Here is a 22228-nt window from a genome sequence, read left to right as displayed (position 1 = left end):
TCTTTCTATGTCTGGATAGCCTAGATATTGTTTTCTTTCTATGTCTGGATAGCCTAGATATTGTTTTCTTTCTATGTCTGGATAGCCTAGATATTGTTTTCTTTCTATGTCTGGATAGCCTAGATATTGTTTTCTTTTTCTTAATTTATACCGATACACTTATAGTTGACAACATAATTATCTTCCTCCTCGATATACAAAAGTAAAGTAAACTTACCTTCTATAAAAGCTAGGTTACTGCCAGTGTTCGCTACACATGTATCTATGTGTCTCCAGCGGCCGCCTGCTCTACCCATTCTATTTAAGTTTCTGTTGGTCACAAACAAGAAAAATATGTATCATTTTTTCAGCATAATTCATTTCCCTCAGGGCAGTATTATGGTCACAGATTTTCATTATTTTCCAATGTGCGGCAGAGAATTATACATTACACTTATTCGAATTTTCTCCTTTTCCGTCGGATGTCTTTTAAAAGGTTCGTAAATATCCTATTAAAACGTTATAACACAGTAATGCTTGTACTCATGATACCAATCGAAAGTAACATGAAATTCTGATCAGGTTGTGATGATAGATACTTGATATCAATTCGATACATTATAATGAAATAATATAAAAAGTTACTGCTCAATAACAAAAACAATTTTACGTAAAATGATGAGTTGAACCATATACAGACCCTGTGCCATTAGAATATCGTGATTATACACTGGTGTAGAAGGTTGATGATATTGCCATGGCCGTTTATAGTTTACATATAGCCATGGCATTTCATTGTCTATATATTGTCACGCCCTTTTATAGTCTATATATTGTCATGCCCTTTTATAGTCTATATATTGCCATGCCCTTTTATAGTCTATATATTGTCATGACCTTTTATAGTTTATATATAGCCATGACATTTCATTGTCTATATATTGATATTGTATTTTAGAGTATATGTTTCCATGGCCTTTTATAGTCCGTACGATTCCATGGTCTTTTATAGTGTATATATTTCCATGACATTTTATAGTTTTATAGTTATTTCCATAGTCTATACTAACATTTGTGTAGAAGGGACACGGGATTTCCATAACCTGTTGTAATACTGTTTGGTAAAGGGATCCATATCTTCTGCCCCAAAGCCTGCAAACGTTGCCCCCCTCTCTATTGGAGGGGGTCGAGGGCACGGTCCGGGGGTATACGAAGCGTATGCTCTATTTGAGGGGTCGGTCTAGAGAGAACAAAACATTAATTAGCACATGTACGAACACGGTAATATTCATTTTATATTCATAATTTGTGTCGATCTACTGACTGTGTGTCATATCAGAATTGTGTGATAAATCCTTTCTTAACGTGATCATTAGTAGTTACGGATATATACAGGTTATTTTCAGGTGGTTTCTACCTTAATTCGAAAATAGACATTTATTATTAATATCAACCCTGATATCAACGTTTAATGTTTCCCAGCAAAGTATGGCTCAAAGGTTCTCTAAAAAAGCATCAATTAAACTTTCACAGATAGCAAAAGTATATACAAAAGTGCGCATTAAATCATCGACAAGTACTTCAGAATGTATCACAAAAATGAAACTGCACACCTATGCATGTAATTATTCAAAGGTTCAAATCGCACCGAAGGTGTCATTCAGTACAAACAATGAATATAAAACTACGCTTTGTTTATCAATGTGATGTTTTAGGCGACACAAAACAGCAAATTTTACACAAAAACTACAAGTAGCTTATTTTTAAACTGCAAGAAAGGACGTCAAAGCAAATACCACTCGATACAACAATTAATACAGGTACTACTGAAACAACTGTTGGTTAATTTCCAGCACCTCTACAACAATGACAAGGCATTCCTATGTTAGATAAGAGCAACTGATACGATTAAATTTCAAACATCAAACCAACATAGTACCCGGATATCTGATCTGTTTCTAGTTTTTGATTTTGATGCAATAATATATCAATGTTACTTAGTGGACAAAATGGAGCGAACTTACGTTACATGAAAATAACAACATCGGTTAACACGAGTTCAATACACGTGAAATCATGTCACATCCGAACCTTTCACACGTGCTATATAAATGTCTCAAATCGTTTTGTACCAGAGAATAAATGTAGTACATGCTGGAATTCCGTACAACGAAACGTTCCAGGTAAAACTGTACCATTAATTACTACATACTAGATATTCTGAATCACCAATGGTGTCACCAATGTCCTAAATCTTTACTTCTAATATTTATTTAAATGTGAATATGGCCAATGACCTTAAATCTTTACAAGTAACATATATTTACATGTAAATATTGCTAATGACCTTAAATTCTTACAACTAACATTAATTACTTCACACTAGATATTCTAAATCACCAATGGTGTCACCAATATCCTAAATCGTTACAACTAACATATATTTACATGTAAATATGGCCAATGCCCTTAAGTGGAAATAAAGCTGGAATATGTTGTGAATGAATATTATATAAAGATAATATATCATTAATGCATGGTAATTCAAATGGGACGCATACTGCAACATGTGTGCTTAGCTACTGACGAACCTAGCCACCTCGAGGGGTCTATAATTCTTTCTATACCGCATTGTAAAAGGTCAATCCCACAATTTGCGCAAACCATTAATTATTTGGTTGAAATATCGATTTGATCAGCTAAGGTTGCACTGGCATATTGCCAAACATAGGACTCTTGAAATGTATGCAAATTAGAAAACAATCGATTTTGTATGAGTGTCGTCATAGTACGATAGTTATGGTGACACTTTATTGGAATCTGCGTTATATTGATTCAATGCACCTCGTGATTAAACTGATATGAAAACTTTCTACAGGCGCCTGGCATCAGTCACCAAGTGGTGGTAGGGTGTGTAAATACATTAAACAAAGTCATGTAATTGGTAGACATAACATCATTGCCTAAACATACAACATCTAGCCAAAACATTCAAAGCCTATAATCGTGGTGAATTAAACAGTAGCCTGCTTAATATTTCTCTAGCTATTTACCCGACGTCTACTCCGGAGACCTCCCATCAACAGACCATACCGTGCCTAGATACCAACCAACGTGTTACAAAGAGGTTATATAATGCCTGGCTATTCAAAGCATCAGAATATTGGGATATCGGGGATTTTAACACAAGAATTGGGATATTAGGGGTTGAAATATCAGTACTAGGATATCAGGCATTAAAACATCAGTACTGGGATATCATGGATTAAAACATCAGTACTGGGATATCAGGGATTAACCCATCAGTACTGGGATATCAGGGATGAAAACATCAGTACTGGGATATCTGTGATTAAAACATCAATACTGGGATGTCTGTGATTAAAACATCAATACTGGGATGTCTGTGATTAAAACATCAATACTGGGATGTCAGGGATTAAAACATCAATACTGGGATATCTGTGATTAAAACATCAATACTGGGATGTCAGGGATTAACCCATCAGTACTGGGATATCAGGGATGAAAACATCAGTACTGGGATATCTGTGATTAAAACATCAATACTGGGATGTCTGTGATTAAAACATCAATACTGGGATGTCAGGGATTAACCCATCAGTACTGGGATATCAGGGATGAAAACATCAGTACTGGGATATCTGTGATTAAAACATCAATACTGGGATGTCTGTGATTAAAACATCAATACTGGGATGTCTGTGATTAAAACATCAATACTGGGATGTCAGGGATTAAAACATCAATACTGGGATATCTGTGATTAAAACATCAATACTGGGATGTCAGGGATTAAAACATCAGTACTGGGATATCAGGGATTAAAACTTCAATACTGGGATATCAGGGATTTACCCATCAGTATTAGGATATCAGGGATTAACCCGTCAGTACTGGGATATCTGGGATTTACCCATCAGTATTAGGATATCAGGGATTAACCCGTCAGTACTGGGATATCTGGGATTTACCCATCAGTATTAGGATATCAGGGATTAACCCGTCAGTACTAGGATATCAGGGATTAACCCCTTAGTACTAGGATATCATATATTAACCCCTCAGTATAAGGATATCAGGGATTAAAACATCAATACTGGGATATCAGGGATTAAACCATTATTACTGTGATCACAGAGATTAAACCATCGGTACTAGTGATGATATTATGAAAATACAATTAAAACAGCACCAGTGGTTTAATATTCCATTGTCTCCAAAACGTCATTCTATACACAAAGATTAGTAGCGCACTAGGTTATCACAGATTAATACTTTAAACTGTAGAAACCATTATCAATGGAACAGGATATTACCAGTATTAAGTAAATCGACATGGTCTTAAAATTTAATTTGAATTGTGAAGGCGATTTGAATATAAGTTCAAATACAAACTGACAGTTGTCATGGAAAAACACATGTAATATCGACATGATCATGTAGTAAACAAAGCAGATGAATGATGTTGACAGAAATAAATTAGATAAAGAACAAGTAAAATGAAATGTATTACACAATACCAAAATGACAAAACGATAAATAGACATTAAATGTAAGTAACGAAGTTGTCATGCCTAGGGAAAGCAATTAGAAACGTTGTATAGAAGATTATATACAACAAATTAACAGTTAAAGCAAAATGTGCAGGGCGACTGATACTAAAGTACTCTGTGGTGTATAATTACCTGTTTCAAATAATCCAAATGCTGATTTCATGTATAGAAAAATAGCTCACTATTAGTCACACTTTTTCTATGAAGACTACAGCCAATTTATAATCTCAAGTAATATAAGTAATCATCACATGCAATGCACGTGATCACTATACGTTAGTATATATTTAACCGTGCTTAATCAATACACATTCAATCGTACTTAAATGAATACACATTTAATCGTCCATTTATCAATTAATAAACACTAAACCGTCCATTTATAATATACATATAACTGTCCATAAATGAACACACATTTAATTCCCCATTAATTGGTTTATAAACATTTAACCGTCCATCAATTTCTACACATTTTACTGTCATATGGTTAAAAAAATTAACCGTCAATTAATTGACTAATACACATTTAACTTTCCATGAGGTTATACACATTTAAGTGTCCATGAATTAATACACATTTAACTATTCATAAATTGATATTCATCTAACCGTCCATTAATTAACTAATGTACATTTTTAAAATTATAAATGTAATCGTCCAATAATTGATACATATATCGAAGTTTAAAGCGACATAACACATACATGTATATATTGACCTATTTATGCCATATCAACACATTGAATTTTGAATATGCAATGTAAACATAAAATAGCGTGAGTATTGAACAGAAATTGATTGTTAAGTCCATATGAACCGAACCGACTAGACACCCAAATGGCATGAAAACCACTTAATAAAATGTTGTCCTCCCCAGTACCTTACTTCCGACTCCTTGCTCCTATTATTTCTAATTCTTCTTTAATTTAAAGAGTACCCTGATACTGTTGGTTTTGTTTTCTACTCGATGTGGTGTCACCCTCACAACTTTGATGACAGTATCGTTCGTGCATGTTGAAATTATATTATGTTGTCTTATCAGACACGTTAGGATGATTATAGCCACTATACGTATACAACTGTAAGTACTTACACCCTTTGAATATCCACAACCAGAACTGTACACTGTTTACCATACCAGACAATGCTAGGACAAAGCAGCCTCAGATGATATTTCGGATATATTAAATAATGCTTACACATATGTTTGATTGTGTGAGAAGTTGGTGATATAACTAACATAACATAACAAATATTCTACAGTTTAACTCGTGTGGTAAGCTACCAAGTCATAAACTTTAGAGAAACTTACGCGAACAAACTATAAACCAATCACCAAGGCTTAGTTCGACATGTTAGTATCAGATAATAAAGAAAGCGACATAATATATAAATGTAAACAAATGAAATAAGGTAATACCTTTCTGAGTGCCTTTAATGTATTCCGACAATAGAAATAAAATGAAAACAATTGTGACAATGGTTGAAAATCAGAATGAAGTATGTTTTTATTTCTACAACAATAAGACAGGACGATTGTTATTGGAACCAAATATCCGTTAATGTAATATATACTACCTTGGATACACTACACATGTATTAATATTTAAGTAGGTTTCTTTCAAATATATAATAAGTCCGTGTGTCATTTCTACATTAAGTACATAGCATTGATTCCTGTGGTACGTTCAAACATCGCTGCTATGGAGACACCTCCAGTTCCTCCCTCTTCATTATTTATGGATCTAATTAGGATCAATTTTATTCCCAAAACGCCCCATATGCCATTTGTTTGATTCTCCTGCCCCAGTTATCGGATCTACTGCCCGGTTATAATTGGGGTATACTATAGATAGATATCGGATCTATTGCCCCAGGTATAACAGAGGGTCTTACAAACACCGGTATTGGCTCTACTTCCCAAATTACCATAGGGGTCTTACAAACACAAATGTCGGCTATACTGCTCCACGGTACCATAGAGGACTTGCAAAACCAGATATTGGCTCTATAGCCCAAGGTACCATAGGGGTCTTACAAATACAGATTTCGACCCTACTGCCCAAGTTACCATAGCGGTCTTACAAACACAAATATCGGCTCTACAGTCCAAGTGACCATAGGGTCTTACAAACACAGATTTCGGTTCTACTGCCCAAGTGACCATAGGGTCTTACAAACACAGATTTCGGCTCTACAGCCCAAGTTACCATTGGGATTTAAAACAAATTTCGGTTGATAAAGGGGTCTTACAAAAACATATCTCAGCTCTACCGCCCAAGTTAATATAGGGTCCCTACAAAACAGATCTCAGCTCTACCGCCCAAGTTAATATAGGGTCCCTACAAAACAGATCTCAGCTCTACCGCCCAAGTTAATATAGGGTCCCTACAAAACAGATCTCAGCTCTACCGCCCAAGTTAATATAGGGTCCTTACAAAACAGATCTCAGCTCTACCGCCCAAGTTAATATAGGGTCCTTACAAAACAGATCTCAGCTCTACCGCCCAAGTTAATATAGAGTCCCTACAAAACAGATCTCAGCTCTACCGCCCAAGTTAATATAGGGTCCCTACAAAACATATCTCAGCTCTACCGCCCAAGTTAATATAGGGTCCCTACAAAACAGATCTCAGCTCTACCGCCCAAGTTAATATAGGGTCCCTACAAAACAGATCTCAGCTCTACCGCCCAAGTTAATATAGGGTCCTTACAAAACAGATCTCAGCTCTACCGCCCAAGTTAATATAGGGTCCTTACAAAACAGATCTCAGCTCTACCGTCCAAGTTAATATAGGGTCCCTACAAAACAGATCTCAGCTCTACCGCCCAAGTTAATATAGGGTCCCTACAAAACAGATCTCAGCTCTACCGCCCAAGTTAATATAGGGTCCCTACAAAACAGATTTCGTCTTTACCGCCCAAGTTAATATAGGGTCCCTACAAAACAGATTTCGTCTTTACCGCCCAAGTTAATATAGGGATCTAATACAGAGTTTAAATCTATTGCCCAAGTTACCATAGGGGTCTTATATGTACAGATATCATTTCTACATGCCCATTTATCAAAGGGATCTAACGAACACAGATAATTCGTCTACAAACCCGGTTATTATAGTGATAGTATATCAGTCACAAATAAGGGTTGGTCTGCGTTTAAAAGATCATTGACTTTGTTTGATCAAAATTGAACATGACATAGTTATTTAGGTGCCTTAGTATTGTTGTAAATTTCGTCATCTAGACAGACACCATAGACACACAAAGAGTTTTACAATATTTATCATACAGGATAAATACCATAAACAATAAGTTAAGATTTTTGTCAGCAAAAGATGATAGAATATTTGACCTTATATACCAACTTTTAGGATAATTCTACGCCTACACTTTACAGGAACCACGCCCTCGTGTTACCCAGTTAGAGTACATACTGAAGTATAAAGAGTTATAATGACTATTTACAGGATCAGAAATTATCAAAACATGACGCCAATGTCACAGCCCCAAACACTGATTTAAAAGTTCCATAAACAACTGTAGTCAATGTTCACAACTGATCCCCTTGTTTCCTCACGTTCAGGACGAGAGCATGGCACGATAGTACCTAAATAATTCAACTAACTGCTCTTCCAGATTCTAATTTAAGCGATTCTTTGTTTTTGTGTTATAAATTAAAACACTCGAATTCTTTATCTTTTAACATTAGGGTAATTAAGACTGGTATTAAATCATTCGGGAATAAACTTTTTATCATCACTGTTGATTTACGCCAAAATCAGCTGAACAATTTTCAATCAAAGATATACAAATGATCAATACCTGTGTTCCGAACTCTTGTCGGGAGGTCGACCTTGACATTGGCCTATACATCTGCGAGTTGGCTCGCCTCAGAGGTGACTCCCGGCCCCTGTTGGGGGTCCTCGCACCATATCGGTCCATGCCTGGTGTCATGACGCCATCCCTCGCCTCGTACACATCAGATGGATATCTGAAAACAAAATCGCAACAAGTGATAACAGCAATGGATTTTTGGAATCTTCACTATCTCTCTTTCATAATTGTGTCCTATTTAGGGTTTTGATTCTATCATTTTGCGTTGTACTGTCATGTTGTAAATAGTTATAGAGAAACCATTAGTTTATACAACCCCTAGAATACTTATGTTTGCAATTGTGTCTTTAAGAACACTCTTAATACCTAGCAGAAACATATATGTGTGTATGAATATTCTTGTGACCGAGAAACTACGAAACAGTTTTCAAGTTTTCAACAGAAAAAAAACAGACTTCTAACAATAGCTATATTTAAGTCCCAATAAATGCACATGATACAATATATAGCATCACCAACTCCTTACCTAACCGTCATAATGATAACAATGTATAACTATAATATATAACATAACCAACTCCTTACCTAACCGTCATAATGATAACAATGTATAACTATAATATATAACATAACCAACTCCTTACCTAACCGTCATAATGATAACAATGTATAACTATAATGATACAATATAACCAACATCTTACCTAACCGTCAACATGATAACAATGTATAACTATAATATATAACATCACCAACACCTTACCTAACCGTCATAATGATAACAATGTATAACTATAATATATAACATCACCAACACCTTACCTAACCGTCAACATGATAACAATGTATAACTATAATATATAACATCACCAACACCTTACCTAACCGTCATAATGATAACAATGTATAACTATAATATATAACATAACCAACTCCTTACCTAACCGTCATAATGATAACAATGTATAACTATAATATATAACATCACCAACACCTTACCTAACCGTCAACATGATAACAATGTATAACTATAATATATAACATCACCAACACCTTACCTAACCGTCAACATGATAACAATGTATAACTATAATGATACAATATAACCAACACCTTACCTAACCGCCAACATGATAACAATGTATAACTATAATGATACAATATAACCAACACCTTACCTAACCGTCTACATGATAACAATGTATAACTATAATATATAGCATCACCAACACCTTACCTAACCGTCAACATGATAACAATGTATAACTTTAATGATACAATATAACCAACACCTTACCTAACCGTCAACATGATAACAATGTATAACTATAATATATAACATCACCAACACCTTACCTAACCGTCAACATGATAACAAGGTATAACGATAATGATACAATATAACCAACACTTTACCTAACCGTCAACATGATAACAATGTATAACTATAATGATACAATATAACCAACACCTTACCTAACCGTCTACATGATAACAATGTATAACTATAATATATAGCATCACCAACACCTTACCTAACCGTCAACATGATAACAATGTATAACTATAATGATACAATATAACCAACACCTTACCTAACCGTCAACATGATAACAATGTATAACTATAATATATAACATCACCAACACCTTACCTAACCGTCAACATGATAACAATGTATAACTATAATATATAACATCACCAACACCTTACCTAACCGTCTACATGATAACAATGTATAACTATAATGATACAATATAACCAACACCTTACCTAACCGTCTACATGATAACAATGTATAACTATAATATATAGCATCACCAACACCTTACCTAACCGTCAACATGATAACAATGTATAACTATAATATATAACATCACCAACACCTTACCTAACCGTCAACATGATAACAATGTATAACTATAATATATAACATCACCAACACCTTACCTAACCGCCAACATGATAACAATGTATAACTATAATGATACAATATAACCAACACCTTACCTAACCGTCAACATGATAACAATGTATAACTATAATATATAACATCACCAACACCTTACCTAACCGTCAACATGATAACAATGTATAACTATAATATATAACATCACCAACACCTTACCTAACCGTCAACATGATAACAATGTATAACTATAATATATAACATCACCAACACCTTACCTAACCGTCAACATGATAACAATGTATAACTATAATATATAACATCACCAACACCTTACCTAACCGTCATAATGATAACAATGTATAACTATAATATATAACATCAACAACACCTTACCTAACCGTCAACATGATAACAATGTATAACTATAATATATAACATCACCAACACCTTACCTAACCGTCATAATGATAACAATGTATAACTATAATATATAACATCACCAACACCTTACCTAACCGTCATAATGATAACAATGTATAACTATAATATATAACATCACCAACACCTTACCTAACCGTCTACATGATAACAATGTATAACTATAATGATACAATATACATCACCAATACTTTATCTAACTGTCTACATTATTACTATGTAATATTCCTCTACCGGCCGTAGGACCTACCTTGGACTAGGAACAAAATACATGATAGGATTACTAGTATTCCTGGGGTGATGCTGATTGTAAGACATCCTAGAGATATTGAATGTTACGTGACACGGTTGTCCTGTGTGGTGTACGTCACTATCAGAGTCCTTGTCTTTACCAGAATGCTGCATGTTAAATACTAGGTAACATTAGGCCACGCTCCGGCGACTGTCACGGGTAACGCGATAGGCTACATTCGAGTGTTGCTCTATGGATGAGCTGCTGCCTAGAATCCAACCCTCCCATATATCTGACAGTCTGTTACCAAACAATAAACTTACCGAAAACAAAGGTGTTAACGCTAATCATCACGCGCCTGTTTATTTATTTATGAGGGGACTCAGTTACATGGCGGGTGGGTCGAGAGATTGCTATCACCTTAATCGATAGAATTACGTTATAACATCCCAGTCAAAGGTTTAAGCATCACCTACGAATGTCATTGTTCCTCTTGCTGTGTCAGAAAGGTAAGGTGTTAGATTTGGGCGTGTTACTCTGTTGCCTGGGAATGGTACTGTTAAATGACCATAAATACTTCTCTGTAAGATTTTGTCTAACCTAAGAGTTGCTATAAAGACATTAGCAGGTACTTAAAACGCAATGACACGTTTATACCATAGGTTACGCGAAGCAAGATAAAAGCTGATGTTTAAATATCAATCATGTTCTTACTATTGTTTTTCAATAGTTTAATATAAAATTAATTCAAATAATAATTTATTACTTATTACACTAACAGTATAAATCTCGTTAAGGATGAACCAATGGTACACGGTACCCAAGGTTACCAATTAGAAACACCAAAGGTACACGGTATCCCAGATAACTCTCAGTAGAAACACCAAAGGTACACGGTACCCAAGGTAACTCAGTAGAAACACCAAAGGTACACGGTACCCAAGGTAACTCAGTAGAAACACCAAAGGTACACGGTACCCAAAGTAACTCTCATTAGAAACACCAAAGGTACACGGTACACAATGTAACCCTCATCGGCAGGACAACAACAGAGAGACAACCAATAGGAGACAAACAAACATCTGTAATACCTGAAACATGCCATCAACATATATGAGGTAATCAATGGAAAGAGAGCATCAATAATATAATTTTGAAAATTCTCAACAACACAGCTATGGACGATGTAAACAGACGGAACTTAAATGTTTAGATTTCCTCTAGTATTCAGTCTCACTACTAGTCGAAGTGTGCACCACTACGATCCCAACAAAGAGTTTGTATAAATATTATCACTGCCTGCGTAGAGTTAATAAAAGAATGATATTCGGTCATACACAATGTACAAAGCAGGTGAAAACCCTGCTTTTGTCTGTGACTGCGTGGTTAGGTGTGCCACATGCACAGGAATTCGGTAGGTAATCCAAATCTGGTTACAAAAGAAACGTGTTAAATATTATGATGTACATTAGTGTAAATACTACAGTGTCCTTCGGTTTAAATAGGTTTCCTCCTTTCAACAGTGAAATAATTCATTTGTTTCTATGTAAGTAAAACTTGACCTCTGTACCGATCAGCCCAAACCGTTCTATCATGGCGTTTGATAGACATTTCATGTTATATTCAAACAAAGTTCGCTTATTCAAGAATGATCAAAGAGCGAGTTCAGAGTATAATAGAACTTGATATTAAAACTCCTCCCTACACCCGACAACACGACAATTCGCTGTACCTTTGAAGAATCACTAGATGAAGACTACGAGAATGTTTTTATAGTTGCCATCATCAACTATTCCATTGTGCGACGTGATATCACACTTGTTCGATGCTCGTTGGTATACATGTGGTTCCATTGTCACCACCCTTGGTCTTATTTTGAGGACGTGACGTGAAGATGGAATTGCCCTAGATTTGTATGATGGGTGTCGTCGTGACCTGGATTTGTATGATGGGTGTCGTCGTGACCTAGATTTGTATGATGGGTGTCGTCGTGACCTGGATTTGTATGATGGGTGTCGTCGTGACCTGGATTTGTATGATGGGTGTCGTCGTGACCTGGATTTGTATGATGGGTGTCGTCGTGACCTGGATTTGTATGATGAATGTCGTCGTGACCTGGATTTGTATGATGGGTGTCGTCGTGACCTAGATTTGTATGCTGGGTGTCGTCGTGACCTGGATTTGTATGATGAATGTCGTCGTGACCTAGATTTGTATGATGGGTGCCGTCGTGACCTAGTTTTGTATGAAGGGTGTCGTCGATAAAGACGCTTACCCTTCCGGAATGGATATCCGGGTATTTTGTTTTTTCTTTTAAATATCAAATTATATAAACCTTGCTAAATAAATTACAATATCTCACTTTATTATTCAGTCGGGGTAATGTGTTTTGTTTTGTTTTGTCTACCGTATCGTTATATTAGTATACAACTGTAGCTCCGGACTGGTATATAGATATATGTTAGTTATATCTTAAAAAGGTTAAAAGGTTTTGAGATTTCCTCTTTGCTCATGTCAACTGATGTGTTATCCTGATAAACACATACGCTTTAACTTAAGTACTGTGGTCATCCATGTGTTACGTTTACCATTAACCCATTAACTTTAAATGTCAGAGTTTAATTATCACCCATTGTATGCATAAACAAGTCCAATCATTTATCCCACGTTATGCTCCTACAGTTCTAGCCCAGGAAATAATAATTTTCCGATAGTATTAAGTACGAGTAAAATGCCAATTGCTGAGTATAGACCAGGGTGTATCAATATCAGAATATACTGTACCTTCCCCTTCAGATTTTGACATTTCCTTTACCTATTTCGAGTGTTTTGGTCGCTTCCTATAATAAACACTCAGGACCTTAGCTATACTGACAGCAGTATAATGCATTTTAATTCATTTTAGCTCTACTGCATCTCTCAATCATTCTTTAAAGTACTATTGTCTTGTGTCTTTTGTACAATCCTTCAAGTCCTTAGTCTTCAGACTGGTTATCTGGAGTTCAAGGTTCCTGTACTTTTTCAGACTGGTTATCTGGAGTTCAAGGTTCCAGTAATTCTTCAGACTTGTTATCTGGAGTGCAAGGTTCTGGTAATTCTTCAGACTGGTTATCTGGAGTGCAAGGTTCCAGTACTTCTTCAGACTGGTTATCTGGAGTTCAAGGTTCCAGTATTTCTTCAGACTGGTTATCTGGAGTGCAAGGTTCCAGTACTTCTTCAGACTGGTTATCTGGAGTTCAAGGTTCCAGTATTTCTTCACACTTGTTATCTGGAGTGCAAGGTTCCAGTAATTCTTCAGACTGGTTATCTGGAGTGCAAGGTTCCAGTAATTCTTCAGACTGGTTATCTGGAGTTCAAGGTTCCAGTATTTCTTCAGACTGGTTATCTGGAGTGCAAGGTTCCAGTACTTCTTCAGACTGGTTATCTGGAGTTCAAGGTTCCAGTATTTCTTCACACTTGTTATCTGGAGTGCAAGGTTCCAGTACTTCTTCAGACTGGTTATCTGGAGTTCAAGGTTCCAGTACTTCTTCACACTTGTTATCTGGAGTTCAAGGTTCCAGTACTTCTTCAGACTTGTTATCTGGAGTTCAAGGTTCCAGTAATTCTTCAGACTGGTTATCTGGAGTTCAAGGTTCCTGTTATTCTTCAGACTGGTTATCTGGAGTTCAAGGTTCTGGTAATTCTTCAGACTTGTTATCTGGAGTTCAAGGTTCCAGTACTTCTTCAGACTGGTTATCTGGAGTTCAAGGTTCCAGTACTTCTTCAGACTGGTTATCTGGAGTGCAAGGTTCCAGTATTTCTTCACACTTGTTATCTGGAGTTCAAGGTTCCAGTAATTCTTCAGACTGGTTATCTGGAGTTCAAGGTTCCAGTACTTCTTCAGACTGGTTATCTGGAGTTCAAGGTTCCAGTACTTCTTCAGACTTGTTATCTGGAGTTCAAGGTTCCAGTAATTCTTCAGACTTGTTATCTGGAGTTCAAGGTTCCAGTAATTCTTCAGACTGGTTATCTGGAGTGCAAGGTTCCAGTATTTCTTCAGACTGGTTATCTGGAGTTCAAGGTTCCTGTTATTCTTCAGACTTGTTATCTGGAGTTCAAGGTTCCAGTACTTCTTCAGACTTGTTATCTGGAGTGCAAGGTTCCAGTACTTCTTCAGACTTGTTATCTGGAGTGCAAGGTTCCAGTATTTCTTCAGACTTGTTATCTGGAGTGCAAGGTTCCTGTACTTCTTCAGACTGGTTATCTGGAGTGCAAGGTTCCAGTACTTCTTCAGACTGGTTATCTGGAGTGCAAGGTTCCAGTACTTCTTCAGACTTGTTATCTGGAGTGCAAGGTTCCAGTATTTCTTCAGACTTGTTATCTGGAGTGCAAGGTTCCAGTACTTCTTCAGACTGGTTATCTGGAGTTCAAGGTTCCAGTACTTCTTCAGACTGGTTATCTGGGGTGCAAGGTTCCAGTACTTCTTCAGACTGGTTATCTGGAGTTCAAGGTTCCAGTAATTCTTCAGACTGGTTATCTGGAGTGCAAGGTTCCAGTACTTCTTCAGACTGGTTATCTGGAGTTCAAGGTTCCAGTACTTCTTCACACTTGTTATCTTGAGTTCAAGGTTCCTGTAATTCTTCAGACTTGTTATCTGGAGTGCAAGGATCCAGTACTTCTTGAGACTAAAGCTTCGAGTGCAATGGATATATGACCCTCCTCACAAAATACATGTGTTTCTAAACAGAGTGTTTAAGTTTAAGTAACAAGCATTGATGCTAGGTTGCAATGGACCATTCATGTAGTAATAAGTTGACTACAATATCAAGAAAGTGCAGCCAGAAGTGTGTCATGATATTAGTATCCTAAAGCACTGCTGAAGTAACCGGACTATATGACGTGTGTATTGGATTGAACCCAAGGTAAGTCAATTACACAGCCAGTGATCCCAGGTCCCTCGATACTGATCTATACAGCAGTCACTGTATCACGCCTGTTTGGTTTGGGTATAAAACCAATGTACTATAATATTGTAATACGATAGGATTAACACAGTAGATATAGGTATAGATGATTTATTGCTGTTCAACATTAGACAAATATCGTGCTGATAAATCAATATCGCATGCAGTACAACACCCAGTATGTAGCAAAACGCTCTGTTACGTTAACATCCCTTAACGACATAGGATCTACAATATTTCGCCCGTTTTAATATGTGAATATGATTTGAAAGGAAAAATCTATTAAACTTTCACTTTGAGTATTTCGCGAGAAATGCGATATTTGTATGTTGAATATCGGTAGGTTATTATTATCGGTACGATGATAATTAGTTGGCTGGAAACAGCCGTCGATATCTCCTTAGTTACGGTTATGACAGTGAAACAACCCAATGTAAGACATTTTTTAAAGTCACTTTTTCACATTGAGAGTCGTTTGATTTGGAAACAGGAAATATGTTTTCAAGTGAATATCGTAGATAATATGTCTTAACTTCTATTCAATAATTTAATAATCAAAGGATTTCATTAAATGAGGGTTTTGAGTTTGAAAACTGTACCTGTTTGATGTTTTGATCCTAAAGACAATATCTGTTTGGGGTTTGTGGTTCGAAGACAATACCTGTTTAAGATTTTGAGTCTACAGACAATATCTGCTTGGGGTTTCGAATCTGAGGATAATACTTGTTTGGGGTTTTGAGTTCGAAAACAATGCCTGTTTGGAGTTTGGAGTTCAAAGACAATATACCTGTTTGGTGTTTTGAGTCTACAGACAATATATGTATGGAGTTCTGAGTTTGAAAACTCTATCTGTTTGGGGTTTTGAGTATGAAGACAATACCTGTTTGAGGTTTTGAGTCTGAAGACAACACCTGTTTGGGGATTTGAGTCTACAGAACATACTGGATTGGGGATTGACTTCGAAGATAATACCGGTGCCTGATTGTGGTTTTGAGTATGAAGGGAATGTTGATTGATAAAGAAATATATTGGTGTTTAGAAGGGAGTAGAGGCGAAATGTTGACTGATAAAGAAATATGGTGGCATTATAGATGGGAGTAGAGGCAAACTGATATTATAGAAGGGAGAAGAGGTGAAATGTTGGTTGATTGAAATAGCAAATTGACAATTGACAAAATAACCATGTCGTTTTGCTCACAAGTGTCTAAAGCATAACATAGGAGCATTGGTTTGACCAGATTTGACTTAATTTTGTATGAACACTGTTTTTATTTTGACCTTGAAATGCAAATGGCGGTCGTGATTAATATCACACAAATATGGCATAAAAGGAGGTATTTGAAGCATCAAAAATGCTCTTATTAGACACTATAAAGAACTCTAGAAATGGAAAGAAGACTGCATTTAGAAAAAAAAAGTTCAACCGTTGAATTAGGGGTTAGACATGCCAATTTTTTTTCAAAAGGCCACAAACTTGCCAGTTAAACAATTTGTCTTTAAAAGGTCCTTCTTACAATGATCAGATGTCATAAAAGTATCACAAATGCCCCTACCGTTTGCTATAAACACTTGTGAGCATAACAGCTCGGCTATTTTTCAGGTTTTGTTATTTTTGTGACTTAGAATTATTCCACAAAGTAACTCTATAGAAGAAACTGATAGCACCTACAGCAAATTATTGGTGTGTAAGAAACTACATGTCCAACAAACATTTTGGTATATTATTTATGTGCAAATACAAATGTAGTTAGACATTCATTCTTTGAAATGCAACATTATTTTGCTATACAGATGACCCTTTAGGAATGTTTTGGTGTTGTAGAAGGGTTAGAGGCGAAATGTTGACTGATAAAGACATATGCTATCTCTTAGTGAACTGGTACACCAAATGATGACCATTATAATCAGTGACTTTACTGCATACGATCTACCTCTCCCGCAAAGGTTATCAACAATAAGTTCTTAAACTTGTGTATTAAAGATGTTCAAGGATAAAAGAAGCTTAATGTTGTAACCACGAAAGCCTGAATAACTAACGTTGTCACCATCAGTTCTACATAACTACATTAGTAAAGTCCATTATGAGATCGTGAATTTGAAAGAAAATTAAAAAGTATATATATTGATGTATGTATCTTACAAAATGTATAGCGCATTATATTATCAAGATTTTGTCTAAGCTTGTAACATAAATTTTAAAAGTCCATTAACGAATCAAAACTTCTACACCTGGATGCTTCCCGAGCGCCACCAGGGCAGATCAAAGGATATGTTTTATGGGTCCTATACTAAGTCTCCATCTCCAGGTTATAATATGTACATAGCAATTAAAACATGTGTCTAGGAATTACATGGAACCTACCTGAAATCCTCCTCCAGTTTGAAGGTTACACTTGGAACACCGTGAAGTCTGGAGAGTTTGATAAAACACAATATTGTACTCCCACAAATTGTCAATGTATTAAATCACCAGTCATATTTCATAAGCTGTGTAACATCTAATAAAGGTCTACCTTCTAAGTGGTAATATATCAGTTTAGACGCATCCACCGGTAGATCGAGTGTAGTATACTGATGTATATAAAAACTTACTACAGACAGGTTAGCTCTAGAAGAATATTGTATGACCTATGTCACAAATCTTTTCTGAATATTTTACGATATTTGGAATATTGACAACATTGTGTGTCCACAAGGGACTCAGTAATCCGATATGTACTGTTGTACCAAGCAGTAATATATAGATATATGTATATACATTAATATAAATAACAATGAACACATATTTACAAGTCATCTTGGTAATACAAACAGTGGGCATGTGTACAGTAGTTACATTATATACCACGTTTATCACGTGATCACACGTACAGTAGTAACATTATATACCACGTTACGCATATCGTAAGACATCCAAGCATGTCGTTTCCATTTAAAATGTGTCTTTCACGTCGTCATACAAGGCAGTTATATCATCCTTACATCATACAGGTACATGTATGTCATACACATCGTCATACATGGCAGTCATATCACACTTACATCATACAGGAAGGTCATACACATCGTCATACAAGGCAGTTATATTACACGTACATCATACAGGAAGGTCATACACATCGTCATACATGGCAGTCATATCACACATCATACAGGAAGATCATACACATCGTCATACATGGAAGTCATATCACACTTACATCATACAGGAAGATCATACACATCGTCATACAAGGCAGTTATATCATCCTTACATCATACAGGTACATGTATGTCATACACATCGTCATACATGGCAGTCATATCACACTTACATCATACAGGAAGGTCATACACATCGTCATACAAGGCAGTTATATTACACGTACATCATACAGGAAGGTCATACACATCGTCATACATGGCAGTCATATCACACATCATACAGGAAGATCATACACATCGTCATACATGGAAGTCATATCACACTTACATCATACAGGAAGATCATACACATCGTCATACAAGGCAGTTATATCATCCTTACATCATACAGGTACATGTATGTCATACACATCGTCATACATGGCAGTCACATCACACTTACATCATACAGGAAGGTCATACACATCGTCATACATGGCAGTCATATCACACTTACATCATACAGGTACATGTATGTCATACACATCGTCATACATGGCAGTCACATCACACTTACATCATACAGGAAGGTCATACACATCGTCATACAAGGCAGTCATATCACACTTACATCATACAGGAAGGTCATACACATCGTCATACAAGGCAGTTATATTACACGTACATCATGCAGGAAGGTCATACACATCGTCATACATGGTATTCATATCACACTTACATCATACAGGAAGGTTATACACATCGTCATACAAGGCAGTCATATCACACTTACATCATACAGGTACATGTATGTCATACACATCGTCATACATGGCAGTCATATCACACTTACATCATACAGGAAGGTCATACACATCGTCATACAAGGCAGTCATATCACACTTACATCATACAGGAAGGTCATACACATCGTCATACAAGGCAGTCATATCACACTTACATCATACAGGAAGATCATACACATCGCCATACAAGGCAGTCATACCACACTTACATCATACAGGAAGGTCATACACATCGTCATACAAGGCAGTCATATCACACTTACATCATACAGGAAAGTCATACACATCGTCATACATGGCAGTCATATCACACTTACATCATACAGGAAGGTCATGCACATCGTCATACAAGACAGTTATATCACACTTACATCATACAGGAAGGTCATACACATCGTCATACAAGGCAGTTATATCATCCTTACATCATACAGGAAGATCATACACATCGTCATACAAGGCAGTCATATCACACTTACATCATACAGGAAGGTCATACACATCATGGTACAAGGCAGTTATATCACACATCATACAGGAAGGTCATACACATCGTCATACAAGGCAGTCATATCACACTTACATCATACAGGAAGGTCCTACACAGTGGGTAGGTAGTATTTAGCGAGATCACGTGATCTCAACATGTGTTAAATGACAGTTAAACATATGTTTTAAGACCAAACAGTAATACGACTCATGTTTACACAAGATTAAATAGGTAAAGCGATAATATATACAATATTGAAACTTTAAATAACCTCGGGTTATTTAAAAGCTGTCTTCGTGTGATAAGAAACTTAACAATTATCTAAGTATTCATAAGGTAAGTGAATTGTCAGGGGCTGTCAGAAATCACAATGGAGGTGATTATAAATGTCGCAACAGTTTATCTAAAATGTGTTGTTGGATATATTTCTCTATTTACCTGTTGTATAATATTTCTGTACAGGTAGATTTCGTCGGGTTTTATGAAGAATTTATTTTGATCAATGAACGCTAATAAGTGCATACGTTCTAGTGGAAACATGTTCTGTTGTATATACGAGGCCTTTCCCAAATACAATGTACAATCAAATCAAATACGAATTGAAGGGCACTTCTTTAACAATATAGAAAGTACGGATTGAGCGTGGCGTACACATTTACGTGTAGTAATGGACACCAGAGTATAGTGTGGAGATACCGATAGGATTGTATTCCTTACAAAACGGTAACTCCAACAAACTACGTATGTATGTGATGTACAGTCTACAACACAGAGTACATACATGTAGTTCACACGGGGACATTCCACTCCAGGTTTGTCGGTATTAAATGTTCAGTTCACCGATAGATTAGTATCGGTATATATAGACTCAGTGGAGATTCTATCTAAGACAATTAATTGCCTTGAGCAGTTATAGAGCCTTAGTAAAAACTATAGGAAATACGTCAAAAACTGATAATAGGGGTATTATATCTCATTAAAACACACCGTAAAAAATGAGATGCAAAGAGCTATATGCTATCTATTATAGGTCTCTGATCAATTGATATATCTATATCTTAAACAAGAAAACTGTCGTATTTTCCCTTGTAATGGACTGTAGTCGTTCCCGTCTAACCTAATTTTATAGCATACCTTATAGAACATAATATGTTCTCCGCCATTGGACAGCTTTATAGAATAACGTGTCGTAGGTCACTCTATGTATCATATTGACAAACGTGAATATGATTTATTATACATCCCTATAAATCATATAATAAGCTTTAAATATTCAAACTTACACATCATAGCCTCCGTCATATCCTGGACCATACACTGTGTAGTCCTCCACTCGGGATCCAGGCCTAGAACCCGGCATATTCAAATCACGGGGATATTCCAAACAGTTCTAATTCTCTTGATATTGGTCAGTATGATTGTTCCTATATGGAACTTATTCTTGTTTCTCCGTTCTAGTCACCATGGAAACAACAGGTGCTCTCCCTTTATCCAGAGTTTGTCATGAACAGTAGTCAGGTAGGTAGTGTAAAACTTAAAATTGACAACCGCTATAGAAATACCCAATCGAGCGATTATAAACGTCTCAATGCAAGTTGTGAAGAGTGTAAACAGATCAACCCATTAAGCGCGAAAGGGGTAGGTAAGGAATTTGAAATAGAAAGTATTTGGTTTAGCTTGGGATTATCCGTCCCAGACTAGGATAGTTCCTTTCAATATCCGTCTGTCGTTGTAAGGACATTACGGGTGTCGAATAAAAGGAGCAATTTAAAGACTAAGGTGATCTTTTAGGATAGAAAATTACCTATAGAAATGATAATAGAATGCTACCTACTCCAATATCTATCTTAGGTGTATATATACCAATCTTTATCAACTTATATTGCCGTC

At 36.1% G+C, this 22228-nt stretch overlaps 1 protein-coding gene across 12 annotated transcripts in view; it reads right to left on the bottom strand.

Moving 5' to 3' along the window:
• LOC117323851 overlaps nucleotides 1–22228 on the bottom strand; it is a 32574-nt gene that overhangs the window by 4765 nt on the left and 5581 nt on the right. The window contains exons 1-6 of one of the 12 annotated variants that reach the window (XM_033879347.1): nucleotides 21622–21925; nucleotides 8383–8551; nucleotides 5981–5992; nucleotides 4689–4709; nucleotides 1050–1219; nucleotides 218–309 (exon numbers count right to left, since the gene is read on the bottom strand). In XM_033879347.1, the coding sequence (XP_033735238.1) occupies nucleotides 218–309; nucleotides 1050–1219; nucleotides 4689–4709; nucleotides 5981–5992; nucleotides 8383–8551; nucleotides 21622–21698 (541 nt within the window). In that variant the 5' untranslated portion in view covers nucleotides 21699–21925. Of the gene's footprint in view, nucleotides 1–217; nucleotides 310–1049; nucleotides 1220–4688; nucleotides 4710–5980; nucleotides 5993–8382; nucleotides 8552–10994; nucleotides 11183–21621; nucleotides 21926–22228 lie in introns of those variants that run through there. The other 11 variants (XM_033879342.1, XM_033879345.1, XM_033879341.1 and 8 more) reach the window with 11 other exon arrangements.

Source organism: Pecten maximus, chromosome 3, assembly GCF_902652985.1.
Source record: "Pecten maximus chromosome 3, xPecMax1.1, whole genome shotgun sequence".
Lineage (NCBI taxonomy): Eukaryota > Metazoa > Mollusca > Bivalvia > Pectinida > Pectinidae > Pecten > Pecten maximus.
This window is presented reverse-complemented; position numbering and strand designations above follow the sequence as displayed.